At 40.2% G+C, this 15709-nt stretch overlaps 1 protein-coding gene across 1 annotated transcript; it reads left to right on the top strand.

Annotated features, from left to right (window-relative positions):
• Positions 1 to 221: 221 nt before the first annotated feature.
• ACRALDRAFT_2018980 (uncharacterized protein) lies at positions 222 to 8254 on the top strand (the record flags this gene model as incomplete). The annotated part of the gene is made up of 3 exons (XM_071019948.1): positions 222 to 256; positions 7901 to 8015; positions 8237 to 8254. 3 exons carry the CDS (start codon positions 222 to 224, stop codon positions 8252 to 8254), a joined length of 168 nt encoding a protein of 55 aa, XP_070876203.1.
• Positions 8255 to 15709: the final 7455 nt, after the last annotated feature.

Here is a 15709-nt window from a genome sequence, read left to right as displayed (position 1 = left end):
AGGATATACCGGTATCTCGATACTATCGCCGTCGCTAAAGTCTAAGGGTCTATCTCTAGACTTATTTATAGATAAAGCGAACTCCGATAATAATAACCTATTAGAGTTAGCTTCCCTATTATTAAAAAGGGTGGCTTTATCGGCACCACCGCTTATAATAATATCCTAATTAGTATAGTTAAGGACACCCTCTAGGTCGCCGAGGGGCTTAAGAGCACCCTATGGCGAGTTATCACGCCCTAAAAGGAGAGGGTCGGTCGACTTAGTAACCGGAGTAGCCGTAATAGCCGGCTTCTTAACGGTCCCGACTAATATAGCTTATTTAGCTAGAGCAGCCGCCGTGCCCGGCTACTCGATAGCTTTATCCTCCGAGGAGGAAAAAGACGATAAATCTAAGGACGAATCCGATAACGAGTCCGATAAAGGGTCAGACTACTACTACTACTACTACTACTACTACTACTATTATTTAAGAATAGCCGCTATAGCCATGGCCTTAGCCTTAGCCTAAGCCCTCTTAGCGGCCCGCTATGCCTTCTTCCTAATAGTCTTAGTTATCCCCTTATCGATAACCTTAGGTGCTACCTTAATAGACTTAGTGCCGACTATATCGGACTTTATACCGGCCTTAGCGGACTTCTTAGGTTTACCTGCCACGCCGGACTTTTTATACTTCTTAATAAAAGCTAGGGGCGCTATTATATAATAGTGGTCTACTCTAATACTATAAGTCAGCCCAAGGTCTACGCGAAGAGGGCATAATACTTATATAATAGTGATAATACTAATAGTAATAATAACCTGCCACGATATTAGCCGAGTCCTAAGCCGGCCGCGCTTTTATATATAATTAAAATAATACACGATACCGCGTAAAGATAATATATACCCTAATAAGGAGCCGATAAGATAAGTTAATACCCTCGAAGTGGATAAGGATAGACGACTTATTATAATAACGATACGGTTATTATTATTATAAATAGGTAAATAAGGAAGGGTAAGGAAAAGGAAAAATAATAAGACGAGTTAGGCAGATAGGAAAAGTCCTATATTATAATAGTCGTATAACCTAATATAGGCCCTACTTATACTATTCCTTCCCTTTTTACCTAAATACGACTACCTATTATAGAGTCCTACGATATAGTTATTAATAAAGAACGCGCCTAGGGCGCTATTATAATGCACGCGTCTACGGATAGGCTTTATTATTATTAATATTCATAATAGATATCACGACTTATTATCGCCCGGCCTTAAGCTGGATAAGCCGCGAGAGGGCGACGAAGGAAATAGAGTAAGTTTTTTTATTATTTAGGGACTATAGCGTGGCGGGCCTTATTCTAATAGTATTCTTTATATAGGCTTTTTAGGTCGCCTTAATAAGAGTAGCAGTATAAGGGAATTACGAAAATAATAAGGGTTATAATTTACTACCGACCTAATATCCGCTTTAGAGTTATAGTTTATTCTAACTAGAGCCCTTTATTAGATAGGGCCCTAGCCAGAGCGCTTAGGGCTTTATTATAGTATAGTCGTAGTAAGGGAGATAAATAAAGGAAACCCAGGAGATTTATGCTTTATCTAAAGATAACTAGGCCTCTTGGTTTATAGAGATTACGGTTATACTATACGAGGTGGATAGGATTAATTAAAAGGTTAGGTTAGGATAAAGGAGACGACTAGTTTGGCTTTAGGAGGATAAGGAGAAAGTTAGTGGCCCTGATAGGTAGAGTTTAGGCCGGCCTATCCGTCCCTAGGTCGGGGTGGATTAACGAACGGGCCGGACTAGTAAACGGTTACCGGCTCCCGTAGACAGGAGCCTTAAAAGGAGGGGCGTGATATCAGGGACATTCTATTTAAGGAAATCGGATAGGACTTAGAGGCGTTAAGGAATATATTAAGAACCCGGAACCGGCCCTAAGGTTAACCCTAGGGATATTTAGGACCGAGTTATATTTAGGATTATTAAGCTGGCCTAAGACCGGTAGTCTTAGAGCCTTCGGTTATTATATACCGATCCTAGGGAGGATAGTCACTGGTCCTTAAGTAGGGTGTTTCCCGTTAAGTCCTGAGTTAAAAGGGCTTAACGAATAATCTTATAATTATTTCCCCCCTAAGGTTAGCTTCGTGACCTGTTCTTATTATAGTCTTAATAACTCTCTTTACTCCTTACACAAAACCTATAATAATAAGGCTAGTAATAACGGGGCGATTTATATATATAAAAGTGTGTTTTATCCCCGCTACTACTAGGCTAATCTTTAACCGTTTAGTCTTTCGTATTACTATCTTTTATATTTATATATCAGGGGTTTTCGTGTAAAGAGTAAAGAGACGTTATAAGAAAATTAAAAAGGGGAATATATACTCATAGGTCGAATTAAGCGTCAAATTATTCGCTGAACGTCTAAGTCAAGAGTTTAGCTTTATATACCCCTTTTATAGATAACCAGAGCCTTTTCCCCGGGAACCTTAGAGAATCCCCTCGAAACCATCCCTAGGACCATAACTTATCCGTCGGTGGCCTTCCCTATTATAGTATACTAGACGTGTCCGGATAGTACTAGTCCCGGAGCCGACTTAGCCGCCTATCTCCGAACACTATACCCTATTTAATGCCCCTTTATAACTATTAGAATAGGGAATAGATAAATAGCAGACACGTTTAGATATCCAGCAGGTAAAATATGGGGTATACAGCCATAAGGTCTCTTATATACAAATAATGCATTTTTCTATACTAAAACGGGATATCCACTATAAAAGTACAAGCAGTGACATTTTATACGTAGTTACCTATCTATATATATGTTATACCTGCCCCTCGGCTACTTCCCTCTATCAATCACGGCCTTTTCTTCCTATAGCTTTTTTTCTATAATTAACCGCTATTTTTATCCCACTATTAATCAACTAACTCTTCTTTTAATCCGCGATAGATACAGATCCTAATAAACGCCCTTACAGACCTCCTCCTCTAGCTAACCTAGTCTTTATATCTAGAGAAAAGGCAGATACCGCGATCCGATCTTACGTCTTCTCGAATAGATACAGCCTCGTTATCGCCGAATAGTATCCTCGTAGAGGCGAGGCTATACGTGTAACGTATCGCTATAGGAAAGGCCGAGTCTTAAAGGCGGTTAACGTCTCGAATACCTACCCCTCTAAACGCCGGAAAACAAGCCCCTAGATAACCAACTACCCGTTCCGTATCTCTATTAAGGGAAAGGATAGGCGATAGGTTATCCAGCCTATTAATAGCAGCCAGGTCTCTATCTATAATCACGGCTTTCTTAAGGCATCCTCTTTCCTATCTTCCGAATATCCTAGCTACTAACACGTAAAGATAAGGTCGTTACTATATAGAATAGTGATATCCCGCCTCGCTAAATTATAATAAAGCTTTATAATCCTGAAGTGGGCTAGGCGGAAAATCCTAAAGCGAGCTAGGCGGAAACACTTAAGGATATCTCCTATCAAGATATCCTGAACCTACTTAGCCGATATAGGCGCGTAGAACTAGCTGGCCGTACGCCTATCCAGTGCTTTTACGAGGTAGGTATCTCTACTCTTCCTTTACATATAATTATTAACTAACTACTGCTATGTTAATAGTAATTAGATAACGAGACTAAGTACTTTTACCGCGATTTAAAGGATAACCTAGGCCGAGTTAAATATCTATTTATTACGCCGCGAACTACCTAAGAGCATATAAAGCAGTTACCCGATATACTATTATTCGACTATACTTATAAGATAAACCGGTTTAATATACCACTACTTAGTACTTATAGTATATCGCCTTTATATAAGGCTTTTTAGGTTACTTATACTTTTATTAAAGGCGAGAAACAGGCTTAATACGCGTAGGCTTTTAACTGCCTTATTAAGTATCTTAGCGATAGATTCCCTTTCCCCCGCTATATTATTTCCGACTAGGAGCTGGCCCTTATAAACGCCCTAGAGAACCAGTAAAAGCTAAGACTCGTGCCTTATATCTTATACCGTTAGTATATTAATATAAATATACTTATAAAGTGTGCGCAGTATTTTCCGAAGTTAAATAAGGTTAGCGGTAAGATTAAGCGAGACGTAGGCTTTACTGTTTTCCTTAAGGACTAGAACTCCTTAATCGCTAGCAGCTTGGAAGATCTATTCACGCAGTAACTTTAAGACTTCTAACGCCCTGGTAAGCACCTAGCTCCTATAGTTAATTACGCCGTGAATACCTAGATCCGGCTATTTAAGAAAAGGATTATTCGTTACTAGGTTAATACCTAGCCTTACTTTAGTTACTCCACCACCTTTATTATCGAGGCGTCGTATACTAGCCTAAAGTCGTTCCTTTATAGCTCCTTTAGCGACTTAGTAATAGTATTCCGTAAGCTATACCTTTTCTAGGATAACTAAAGACGGGAGCTTCTTATTAAGAGGTCTCTTGGAATAAATAAGGTATGGTTTTTAATAGGAGGAGTTATTTTTAGCCTGGTTAGGTAAAAGATTATACCCCAGGCTTTATAGAAGATATAGCTTAAGATAAAGGCTATACCTAAGGTCGATAAGTCGTTACCGCCTTAGCTAGAAGAGCCTTACTAGCCCTACTCTATTCTACGCTATTTAGGGCTGCCTTACCGTTATAAGCTACTTACCTATCTACGTAGTAAGGAGCCGTTAACTCTTAACGTGATTGATCGCCACTGATAATAAAATCGTGGCGAGACGACTAAGATAATATCTGGCTCCGAGCCGCCTAGTCCCTTAGATCCGGTGATTATACGTGGAAAAGGCCGTCTAAAAGGCGTAGTTAAAATATCTAGTTCGAGTTATAAGAAGGGCTATAGTAAGACTAGTATAAGGAGGGCCCTATCTGGTTTCGAGATCGTGGAAGCCTAGGAACGCAGCGAGGTAATTAGCGGCCTACTATCTTTAACGGTGCCGGCAGCGCTATTAACTACGTGTAAGCCTAGAATATAGGCGCTAAGGTGTAGCGCTTATGTTTTTAACGACGATATTAAGGAAGAGGTTCAGGAAGAATAGCAAGAGACTCGGGATAACCCGACCGTATATCGCGAGGGCGAGATTTCCACCCGGTTTAAGGGTTAATTAGATAACGACTTAGGTATACGTGAGGCGATAGAAAAGGAGATTAAAGAGGCTTTTCGTGAACTAAATAAAATTAATAAAGCAGCTTAGGCTACTGATTTTAGTAGACTCTATTCTATAGATTAGTGGACTTTAAAGTAATCAAGAGCTGCGTACAAAATACTATAAATATTACTGCTTATACCTTTATAGTAGATATCCCGTTTTAGTATAGAAGAATAGGTCATTTACATATAAGAGAACTTATAGCTGTATACCCTATATTTTACCCGCTGGATATCCTAACGTGCCTGCTATTTATCCATTCCCTTAGAATATATTGCTTCCTTCTATCTAGGCTATCCCTAGCTTCGATAAATTATGCCTATAATATCACGCCTCCCCTTCTAGTGTTTATATCCCTAGGAGTAATATAGTTAAGCGGGTGCCCTATAAAGACCCTCTCCTATCCACCTATATCCTCTAGACATAGCTTCCGGAAAAGACGACTCGGCCTGGGACGGTACCCGACTACGAATAGCTTAAGTTAGCGTATACCAGGCTTCTGGATCATAAGCCATAATTCGTATCCAGGTTATAGCTATCCCACTATAGGACCTTTTATAAATAACTTATTAAGCCAGAGCTAAATACAAATATAAAGATTAACCTTCCCTAAACCTCTAAGCCACAGTGATAAAACCTAAATCAAGCTTCGTAGATCCTTTAATACTCCGCCTTTAAGCTATCGTTAAAGGCTTCGTGAATAACCCGTGAATAATCGGATCGCCTAGCCAAATATAAAGCCTATAGACTTAAAGGTGTGCACGCGACGCTTTATTATTATCTAAATAATAAACTATAGGTGCGCTCCTAATATAGCAGGCATACCTAGATTATAGAGTAGGCAGGAGTAACTGTTAGTACTATACCGAGAAAATAAATATATCTATATACGGTATAGTACGATATACAAAACCCCCTGTAAGTCAGGGACTTCCTGAGTCCTCTAGGGTTTTCCCGAGTCCCCTAGGGACTTCCTGAGTCCTCCAGGGTCCTCCCGAGTCCCCCGGGACCCTAGGTGGACCCACGGACCTGTAGGTAGGCTCATAGACCTTTAGGTGGACCCATAGACCTTTAGGTGGACCCACAGACCCTTAGGACCTTCGGAGTAACTCACGGACCTTTAGGACCTTAGGAGAAACCCACGGACCCTCGCCTATACTTCGAGGGTCTGGATACTAAATCAGTAGCTTGAATAAACCGTAGGAAGGGGTTATATATACTAGGCTGCCCGCCTCCCTCTTCCTTTCCTTTCTCGCTCTTTGTATCTTACTTCTGCAGTCTTCACAGTCTTCCATAATTCAAACTGCCTCTTTTCCTCCAGATCTTCCTCTTCCGTTCCATCTCTTCGTGACCGTTATAAAGTAACCACGTAGGCTTTACTCGAGGTTTAGTAACTATTATAGAATATATCCTAGCTAGTCCTCCTAGCTTATTATTATTTTCCCTTTTCTCTTTTTTACCTATTTAAGTGATTATTATAATAGCCTCGTCCTAAAGCCTTACCTATAAGTTAATCCTTATCACGGCGTCTTAGCTATAAGCTATCTTCTTAGTGATTCGTCTTAAGTTCTCTAGAGGTTCCTTTATCGTGTTACGCGAGGTCTCTAGCTGTTTATTAGTCCTGTTAATCTAATACTTAAAGCAGCTTATTATAATCGTCTCCCGTATAAGTAATAATAACTCCTATTAATAATATACCTTAATCCCGTGTAGAACGATAATACAAGTAGTTATTATGCGTGGCTTCTTAAGCTTAGCTAACCCTTGTATTCTAGTATAGCTCCTTAGAAACGCTAGTTACGTGCGGCTAATAAGTTGGCTTGTTAGCTTAAGTCTGCTAAGAACTCCCCCGCTAAAAAGCCCGTTACTCTTATAAAGAATAATAAGAAGGCCGGCGATGACCTTAACACCGCCATTAATAAGTCTCCCGTTATTAAGGATAGCGTTATTAAAAAGATCACTAAGAAAGGTGGCACTAATAACGGGTTAACTATACCCGGTATAGCGTCTAAGGCGCCTATTAAAGTAAAGGGGCCGGCCGCGCCTAGTACGGAGTCACTTATAACTCCTACTAAAGCGCGCTTGAATAATAAAGGGTCTGCTATACCCGGCGTGGTGTCTAAGATACCCGTTAAAATAAAGGGGTTAGCCGTACCTAGTACGGGGTCGCGTACGACTCCTACTAAAGCGAGGGGCCTAGCCCTCCTTAACGAGGAGATATATATTATTCCTGACCCCTGGATTAGTAAGGTCCTTGCCCGTTTCTTCCTAGTAATTAGGTCGGATACTAGTTTGCCTAGTAGCTAGTCCGCCGGTAATTAAAGGACTCCGACTCTAGCTCTGGTAGACTATAATAACGATAATAACGATATCGATGATAGTATCGTTAACTAGGAAGGGGATATAACTATATCAGGTAGCGCCGGCGGTATCCTCCTTATTAGTAGCAATAAGAGCGAGGATAATAACTTTATCCTTAGTAAAGGTAAGAGCTTCCTAGGTAATAATATCTTCGGTGATAATAACGTTACTAATAAAGGTCCGGGGGCTAATAGGGGCGATAGCGACGCTATGCCATTTAATAATAGTTCGAGTTATTCCGACTATACCACTTGGTTATGCCGACTGTAGTTTAGACATAGACCCTTCCTAACCACGGTCGTAAACCACTTTAACGTCTTTTTTCATTAATTTAATCGCTCGGACTTAATTAACGGATAGTTTGTTCATTCGATTAAGCTAGTAGCAGCAGTAGCAGTAACTCCTTCGTCTTTGTCTTTGTCTTTGTCTTCGTCTTCGTCTTCGTCTTCGTCTTCGTCTTCGTCTTCGTCTTCGTCTTCGTCTTCGTCTTCGTCTTCGTCTTCCACGCCCACACCCAATGCCTACGCGACCGCGGCTATCTTATTCTTACTTTATATAAGGAGGTAACGGGCCGCGCTGCCTGTATATATAGATTAATAACGTAGCTTAACGACATAGATTAACGACGTAGATTAACGACGTAGATTAACGATATACTTAGTAGATTAATAAGGAAGATTGGTAGGGAGATTAGAGTCTAGGTCTGAACTTGTTATAGGTTTTGTGTAAGGAGTAAAGAGAGTCGTTAAGACTATAACAAGAACAGGTCACGAAGCTAACCTTAGGGGGAATAATTATAAGATTATTCGTTAAGCCCTTTTAACTCAGGACTTAACGGGAAACACCCTACTTAAGGACCAGTAACTATCCTCCCTAGGATCGGTATATAATAACCCAAGGCTCTAAGACTGCCGGTCTTAGGCTAGCTTAATAATCCTAAAATATAACTCGGTCCTAAATATCCTTAGGGTTAACCTTAGGGCTGGTTCCGGGTTCTTAATATATTCCTTAACGCCTCTAAGTCCTATCCGATTTCCTCGAATAGAATATCCCTGATATTATGCCCCTCCTTCTAAGGCTCCTATCCACTAGAGCCGGTAACCGTTATTAGTCCGGCCTATTTATTAATCCACCCTAACCTAGGGACAGACAGGCCGGCCTAAACTCTACCTATTAGGGCCACTAACTCCCTCTTTATCCTCCCGAAGCCGAATTAGTCGTCCCCCTTATCCTAACCTAACTCTTTAATTAATCCTATCCACTAAAGAAAGGCGAAGCCGTTACTATGTAGAACGGCTTAGGCAGTGTGATCTCGGATAAGTCTTCGATAACAGGAGTGCTTAAGACCACGAAGTGTATATAACCAAAACAACACGCATAACAAGGAGACCTTTAAAAGGGGTTCCTAGAGGTGCGCGCTGCTCTGATCAGGGTAACGTAGCTTAAACGAAGTGAATATAATAAACGTGGCAAAACTTAGGGTTAAAAGAATAATAATTATATAGGATAGTGGGCATCCTCTGTGTCTAGGTGGCGTCGCCACGTATATATAATATACAAGATAAATAAAAAAGCACGCGTCTTATAACGTCACGTGACGTCCTAACGATATGGCACTGGGTCTCCAATTCACCCCTTTATACTACCTCGCGTAGTATAACCGTAGTCTTTATAAACCGAGAGGCCTAGTTATCTTTAGATAAAGCATAGCTCTCCTAGGTCTCCTTTATTTATCTCCCTTACTATAACCGCACTATAATAAAGCCCTAAGCGCTTTGGCTAGGGCCCTATCTAATAAAGGGCTTTTGTTAGAATAAACTATAACTCTAAAGCAGATATTAGGTCGGTAGTGAATTATAACCCTTATTGCTTTCGTAACCCTCTTATACTACCACTATTATTAAGGCGACCTAAAAAGCCTATATAAAGAATACTATTAGAATAAGGCCCGCCACGCTATAGTCCTAAATAATAAAAGAACTTACTTTATTTCCTTTATCGCCCTTTAGCGGCTTATGTAGCTTAAGGACGGGCGATAATAAGTCGTGATATTTACCGTGAATATTAATAATAATAAAGCCTATCCGTAGACGCGTGTATTATAATAGCACCCTAGGCGCGTTCTTTATTAATAACCGTATCGTAGGATTCCGTAATAGGTAGTCGTATCTAGGTAAAAGGGGAAGGAATAATATAAGTAGGGCCTATATTAGGTTATACGATTATTATAATATACGACTTTTCCTATCTGCATAACTTATCTTATTATTTTTCCCTTTCCTTACCCTTTCTTATTTACCTATTTATAATAATAATAACCGTATCGCTATTATAATAAGTCGTTTATCCTTATCCACTTTAAGGGTATCTACTTATCCTATCGGCTCCTTATTAGGGTATATATTATCTTTACGCGGTATCGTGTATTATTTTAGTCGCGTATAAGAGCGTGGCCGGCTTAGGACTCGGCTAATATCGTGGCAGATTATTATTATTATTAGCAATATTATTATTATATAAGTGTTATACCCTCTTCGCGTAGACCTTAGGCTAACTTATAGTATTAGAGTAGACTACTATTATATAATAGCGCCCCTAGCTTTTATTAAGAAGCATAAAAAGTCCGGCGTGGCCGGTAAACCTAAGAAGTCCGGTAAGGCCGGTATAAAGTCCGACGCGGTCGGCACTAAGTCTATTAAGGTGGTACCTAAGGTTATCGATAAGGGGATAACTAAGACTACTAGGAAGAAGGTATAGCGGGCCGCTAAGAGGGCTTAGGCTAAGGCTAAGGCCGTGGCTATAGCGGCTGCTTTTAAATAGTAGTAGTAATAGTAGTAGTAGTAGTAGTCTAACTCTTTATCGGACTTATTATCGGATTTATCCTTACATTTATCGTTTTCTTCCTCCTTAGAGGATAAAGCTATTAAGTAGCCGGGTATAACGGCTGCTTTAGCTAAATAAGCTATATTAGTCGGGATTATTAAGAAGCCGGTTATTACGGCTACTCCGGTTACTAAGTCGACCGACCCTCTCCTTTTAGGGCGTAATAACTCGTTATAGGGTGCTCTTAAGCCCCTTAGTGACCTAGAGGGCGTCCTTAACTATACTAGTTAGGATATTAGTATAAGCGGTAATGCCGATAAAGCCACCCTCTTTAATAATAAGGAAGCTAACTCTAATAGGTTATCGTTATTAGAGTTCGCTTTATTTATAAACGGGTTTAGCGATAGACCCTCGGACTTTAGTAACGGCGATAGCGTTAAGATACCGGTGCGTCCTTTTATCTTAGTTAGGTTAGGCCTAAAGCTTTATACTCTTTATAGGCGGTGTACCCGTATACTAGGTTCCCTGGCGCTATATAGCGATAACGCTACCGGTCCCCTTATTATACGGCCCTGCCGCGGTAGTAAGGTATCTAATAAGTGCTATTACTGCTATAATAGTAATGGCCGCGACTATAAGTTAATACGTTTATATAGCTATAGTCCCCTTTACTTTAACCGCTCCCGAGGTTATTAACTAGATATATAGCTTTCGTTATAGGCAGAGCGGGTAGCTAAGGAGTTATAGAAGATATTAGTAGCGGCCGTATAGGGCGCTAATAGTCTAGACGACTAGATATTTATAAGTCGGCCTAATATCTTTATAATAAGTATTACTAATATATACTAGCGCCGGGCCTACCGGGTCTAAACTAAGTTACGTCGGGCCCTTAAGGCTATAAAGAAATACGCCTAGGATAATAAGGGGTTTAACCCCGTGGCGTGTTATCGCTAAGAAAAGGAGGAGGAGGCTAAGTATAAGAGGCGTAATCCTATTATTCGTATAGAGCGTTATATAGCTATTATCGCCCGCCGCCTAGGCTAGTTAGTTAAATAAAATTCGAAGTTAGCCGGTCTTTATAAAAAAACCGGCCTAAAAAATAACTAAGGATATCTTATAGTAGTTATTAGGATCGGGCTAGGAGGAGTTAGGGGGGCGTTAGCGTTTTTTTTTTAATTTTTCTTTTTCTATTTTTTTTCTATTTTTCTTCCCTAGACCTAAATAAGAAAAGTCCCTACGGGGCGCCGATAATACTATTAACTAGTCCTATTCTTTTAATTATAATACTCCTTAATAAGCGTGTCGGGGAGATATCTTTATGGTTCCTATATATTATATTTATATTTATACCCGGCCTACTTAATAAGGTATTCGTGCCTGTTTCCGTTATAGCGATAACCCAGGACTTCTTCTACCTTATATTTATCCGACTCTTATAGTTCGACCTTAACGTCCGCGGGTATAGGCGACCTGCCGTCCCGAGACTTTTAAGGTTCGAGGGGCGAGATCAGGAAAACGTTATAAATCTTTATCGACTCCGGAAGCTATAGCTTATAGGCGAGCCTATACTAGCCTATTACGGAGGTAATCTTATAGGGGCCGAGAGAACTTATTTAATAGTTTCTTATTAGGGCGATATTACTTAATATTCTTTAAGGATAATAGTATATAGTTACTAATCTTAAAGCGCTAGGCCGCCCGGCCAGTATTATAGTATTATTTATAGGTAGTTTAGGCTTTCCTAATAAGGACCTTTATAGCCCTATAATTCGATATAAGGTGCTTTACCCTTTACTTAGCTATAGCGGCACGAACCTTGCCTGATTTACGTATCTATATATTATATAGTCTGTATAGGTTAAAACCTATTAGCGTAATAGAAGGGGTTTACCGGATAGCTAAATACTATACGGTGTTATAGGTGAACTAGGCTAGGGGTAGCTGGTTAACCTAGTCGTTATGTTATAGGGCACCGAATACCTATAGGAAGTGCTTTAAGTTCTGGTTCTATTATTCCGCCTAGCTATCCGTTTAGGGGTAGAACGCGGTTAATAACCGCCGCTCGACGCTTAGGAGGCTATATAGGGTAGTCTAGAACTTACTAGTATATAGGGACCCTTAGTCCGAAACGATACTATTAGGTAGGCCGTAGATACTAAAAACGTGTATCTATAAGATACTAATAAGACCCTTAGCTATTAGAGAGCTACTATAGGGGATATAGATCGCGTACTTAGTATATCGATATACCACGACTAGGATAGAATCCCTTTTCTTTCCCTATAAGGTTATAGGGGGAGGCCTATTACGAAGTCTATTAAGATCTCTTAGAACGGCTATTCGGGTATAGGTAAAGGTACTAGGTACCTAAAGGGCTTATACTAGCGCGGCTTAGTCCTCTAATAAATACTATACGTAGGTATAAACTTTTTACTATCTCGTAAAAGGTATTCCTAGTAGTAGGACTCGGAAATCCTTTTAATTATCCGACCTAACCTATAATAGCCCGTAGTAGGCGCGTTATAAAATGCCTAGAGGACCTTATCGCGTAAACCTAACTAGTTTAGTATAAAGAGACGGTCCTTAAAGTAGACCGTACCCTAACCGTTATAAGACTATAGGTCCGTTAAGTTATTTTTCGATACTAAGGAGATATAAAAGGGATCGTCCTTCTAGGCAAAGATAATCTTATCCTTTAGGCTAGATAGACCCGAAGGCTTAGGTATACCTCGGGCCCTTATAAGGCTAATAACGAACTTCTTAGTAAATCCCTTAACGGGTTTCTGCCGCTCCGCTTCGAGATCCGCCTAATCTATAGCGAGCTACGGCTTCTATAAAAGCCTATCTACAGGGTTCTAAACGCCCGGATAGTAACGAATCTTGAAATTAAAGCTTAATAGCTCCTTTAGCTAATAGGCGTGTTAAGGTTTAATTCGAGGCTTATTTAGTAGGTACCGGTAGTTTAAGTGGTTAGTTAGTACCTTTACTAGGGTCTAACTATACGCTAAATAATAGCGCTATTACCGGAACGCTTTAATAATCGCTATTAACTTAGTGTCTAGCGTCGGATAGTTTAGTTCGGGTCCCCTTAGCTTCTTAGATAGGAACGCTATAGGTCGCTAGGTTCGGTCCTTATACTAGCTAATTATAGCGCCTAGTACGAAGTTAAACGCGTCGGGTTCTATATAAATAGGTAGGGCTAGGTTAAAATACCATAGCACGGGTACCGACTAAAATAATAATCGTAACTTCTTAAATACGGCCCTCTCCACGTCTCCTAACTAGAACATACCTAGTCTACCCCCTAACCTTAATAGGTCCGTAAAAGGGGTAATAACCTTAGAGTAGCCTTCGATAAAACGTCGGTAGAAACCGGTAAAACCCAGGAAGACCTGAATCTTTTTAACGGAAATGGGTTCCTCCTAATCCTTAATAGCCTTAACCCTCTTAGGGTCTATAAAAACACTATTAGGGCTATATATAAAGCCTAAGAACTCGACCTCCTATGTCTTAAATACACACTTCTAAGGGTTTACGAATAGGGACTATTCTCTTAGGCGTATAAGGATCTCCTTAACGTGTATACGATAAGTACTAAGGTCCTTATTATAGATTAGGATATTATTTAGGTATATAATATAGATAGTATCGATAAGACCCTTTAAGGCTTTATTAATATAACGCTAAAAGCTAGCGGGGGTATTATATAGACTAAAGGGTATTACTAAGTACTTAAAGTATCCGTACTTAGTTCTAAAAGCCGTTTTTTACTCGTCCCCTTCTTAAATTCTTAAGCGATAGTAGGCGTCATTAAGATCTAACTTAGTATAAACAGTAGAGGACGCGAGGCGGTTAAGGATCTTATATATTAGGGGGAGCGGGGTATAGTCTTTACGGGTAACCTTATTAAGACCTTAATAGTCTATATATAAACGTAGCTATCCACCCTTTTTTAGTATAAACAGGATCGGGGCGCTTATAAAGCTTATTAATAGTCGAATCCACCCTTTAGCTATAGCCTCCTTAATATATTCTTATAGGATAACTAGTTCTTAGTCGGCTAGGGGGTAGATAGGGCCGAATAGGGGTAACTTACCTTCCTTTATCTTAATTACGTGGTCCTAACGCTAGTAGGCGGGTAGACGGCCAGCCTTTACGATATCGAAAACGTCTAAAAACTCTTAATAGTGCTTAGGGATAACGTTCCCTAACTCGTCCTTATTTAGCGACTCTTAATACGGCCCGGGATTAAGATATTCCAGGATCCCTTTATCTAGTTAGGTCGGGTTAGGGGGCACGGGGGGTATAAGTTATAACGGGTCTAATTAAATAATAGGGATTAGAGGATTATTAGGTAACGTATCCTTTTTTTCCTTAGTGGCGTTTTACTTTATACTAATAACTTAGCTAATACGGGGGGCACCGGACTTTATAAGGCGGATAATAAGCTATACTTACTCCTTTACCTTCTTTAACTCTTTTCGACCCGGGATGCTTCGAAGATCCTTTTACTAGAGTCGATATATTTATTCGCTAGACCGGAAAGAGGTAACGGGGTTATATTCTATTAACTAGGGTATACCGAGGATAATTTAGGACTTATCGGGGTTTATATCTAATACCTCGAACTTAATTGGATATATCCGGGTCCGGTCCTAACTATCTATAACCTTAATATATATCTTAAAGGACCCGATAAACTACACGTCGACCCTAGGGATAACCTATCTAAGTCGCTTTAATAGTCCTAGGGGACCGTGGTCGGGAGGCAGGGCTTTTTAGTCGATTAGGTTAACCTTAGCGCCTTTATTAAGCTTAGCGCTCTAGCGGCCCTATCCGCCGCTTAACCGTAACTCTAACTTCGCCTTAATCGCGCCCTTACTAGCAAAGAACGGCTAAGATAGCGGCCCTTCCTAGGCCTAAGCCTATTTAATAACGGGGTGCCTTATATTAACTAGTAGGTTATTCGGGTTTTAATTATTAGAGTATCCTAACGACTAACCTAACTTAGAGGCTTCCTTCGGGTATTCGTTCCGGTAGTAACCCTTTTTATTATAGCCGAAGTATATAACGCCGCTATTATTACGCCTCTTAGGAGGCCCGGGGGCTTCCGTATCGTTTACTTCGATTAACTCTACGAAACCTTAGGGAGGTATAAAGGGCCGAATAGTTATAGTACGGGCCCTGTTAGGGGCCCTATTACGCCTACGCTTCTTACCGCGGGGCTGCCTTAGGCGATTATTCCGGGGCGTCTCTTCTTTATTCTTATATAAAAGGGTAATCTCTGCCTAGCAGGCTATAATACCTAACGCCTTATTATCGGTAGGGATACCGGCGGCTATAATCTAATTATATAGTAGTTTATTAA

The sequence above is a fragment of the Sodiomyces alcalophilus genome, assembly GCF_042370955.1.
Source record: "Sodiomyces alcalophilus JCM 7366 unplaced genomic scaffold ACRALscaffold_3, whole genome shotgun sequence".
Classification (NCBI taxonomy): Eukaryota; Fungi; Ascomycota; class Sordariomycetes; order Glomerellales; family Plectosphaerellaceae; genus Sodiomyces; species Sodiomyces alcalophilus.
The sequence above is the reverse complement of the archived record's forward strand: the minus strand, read 5'-3'. Positions and strand labels throughout refer to the sequence as shown.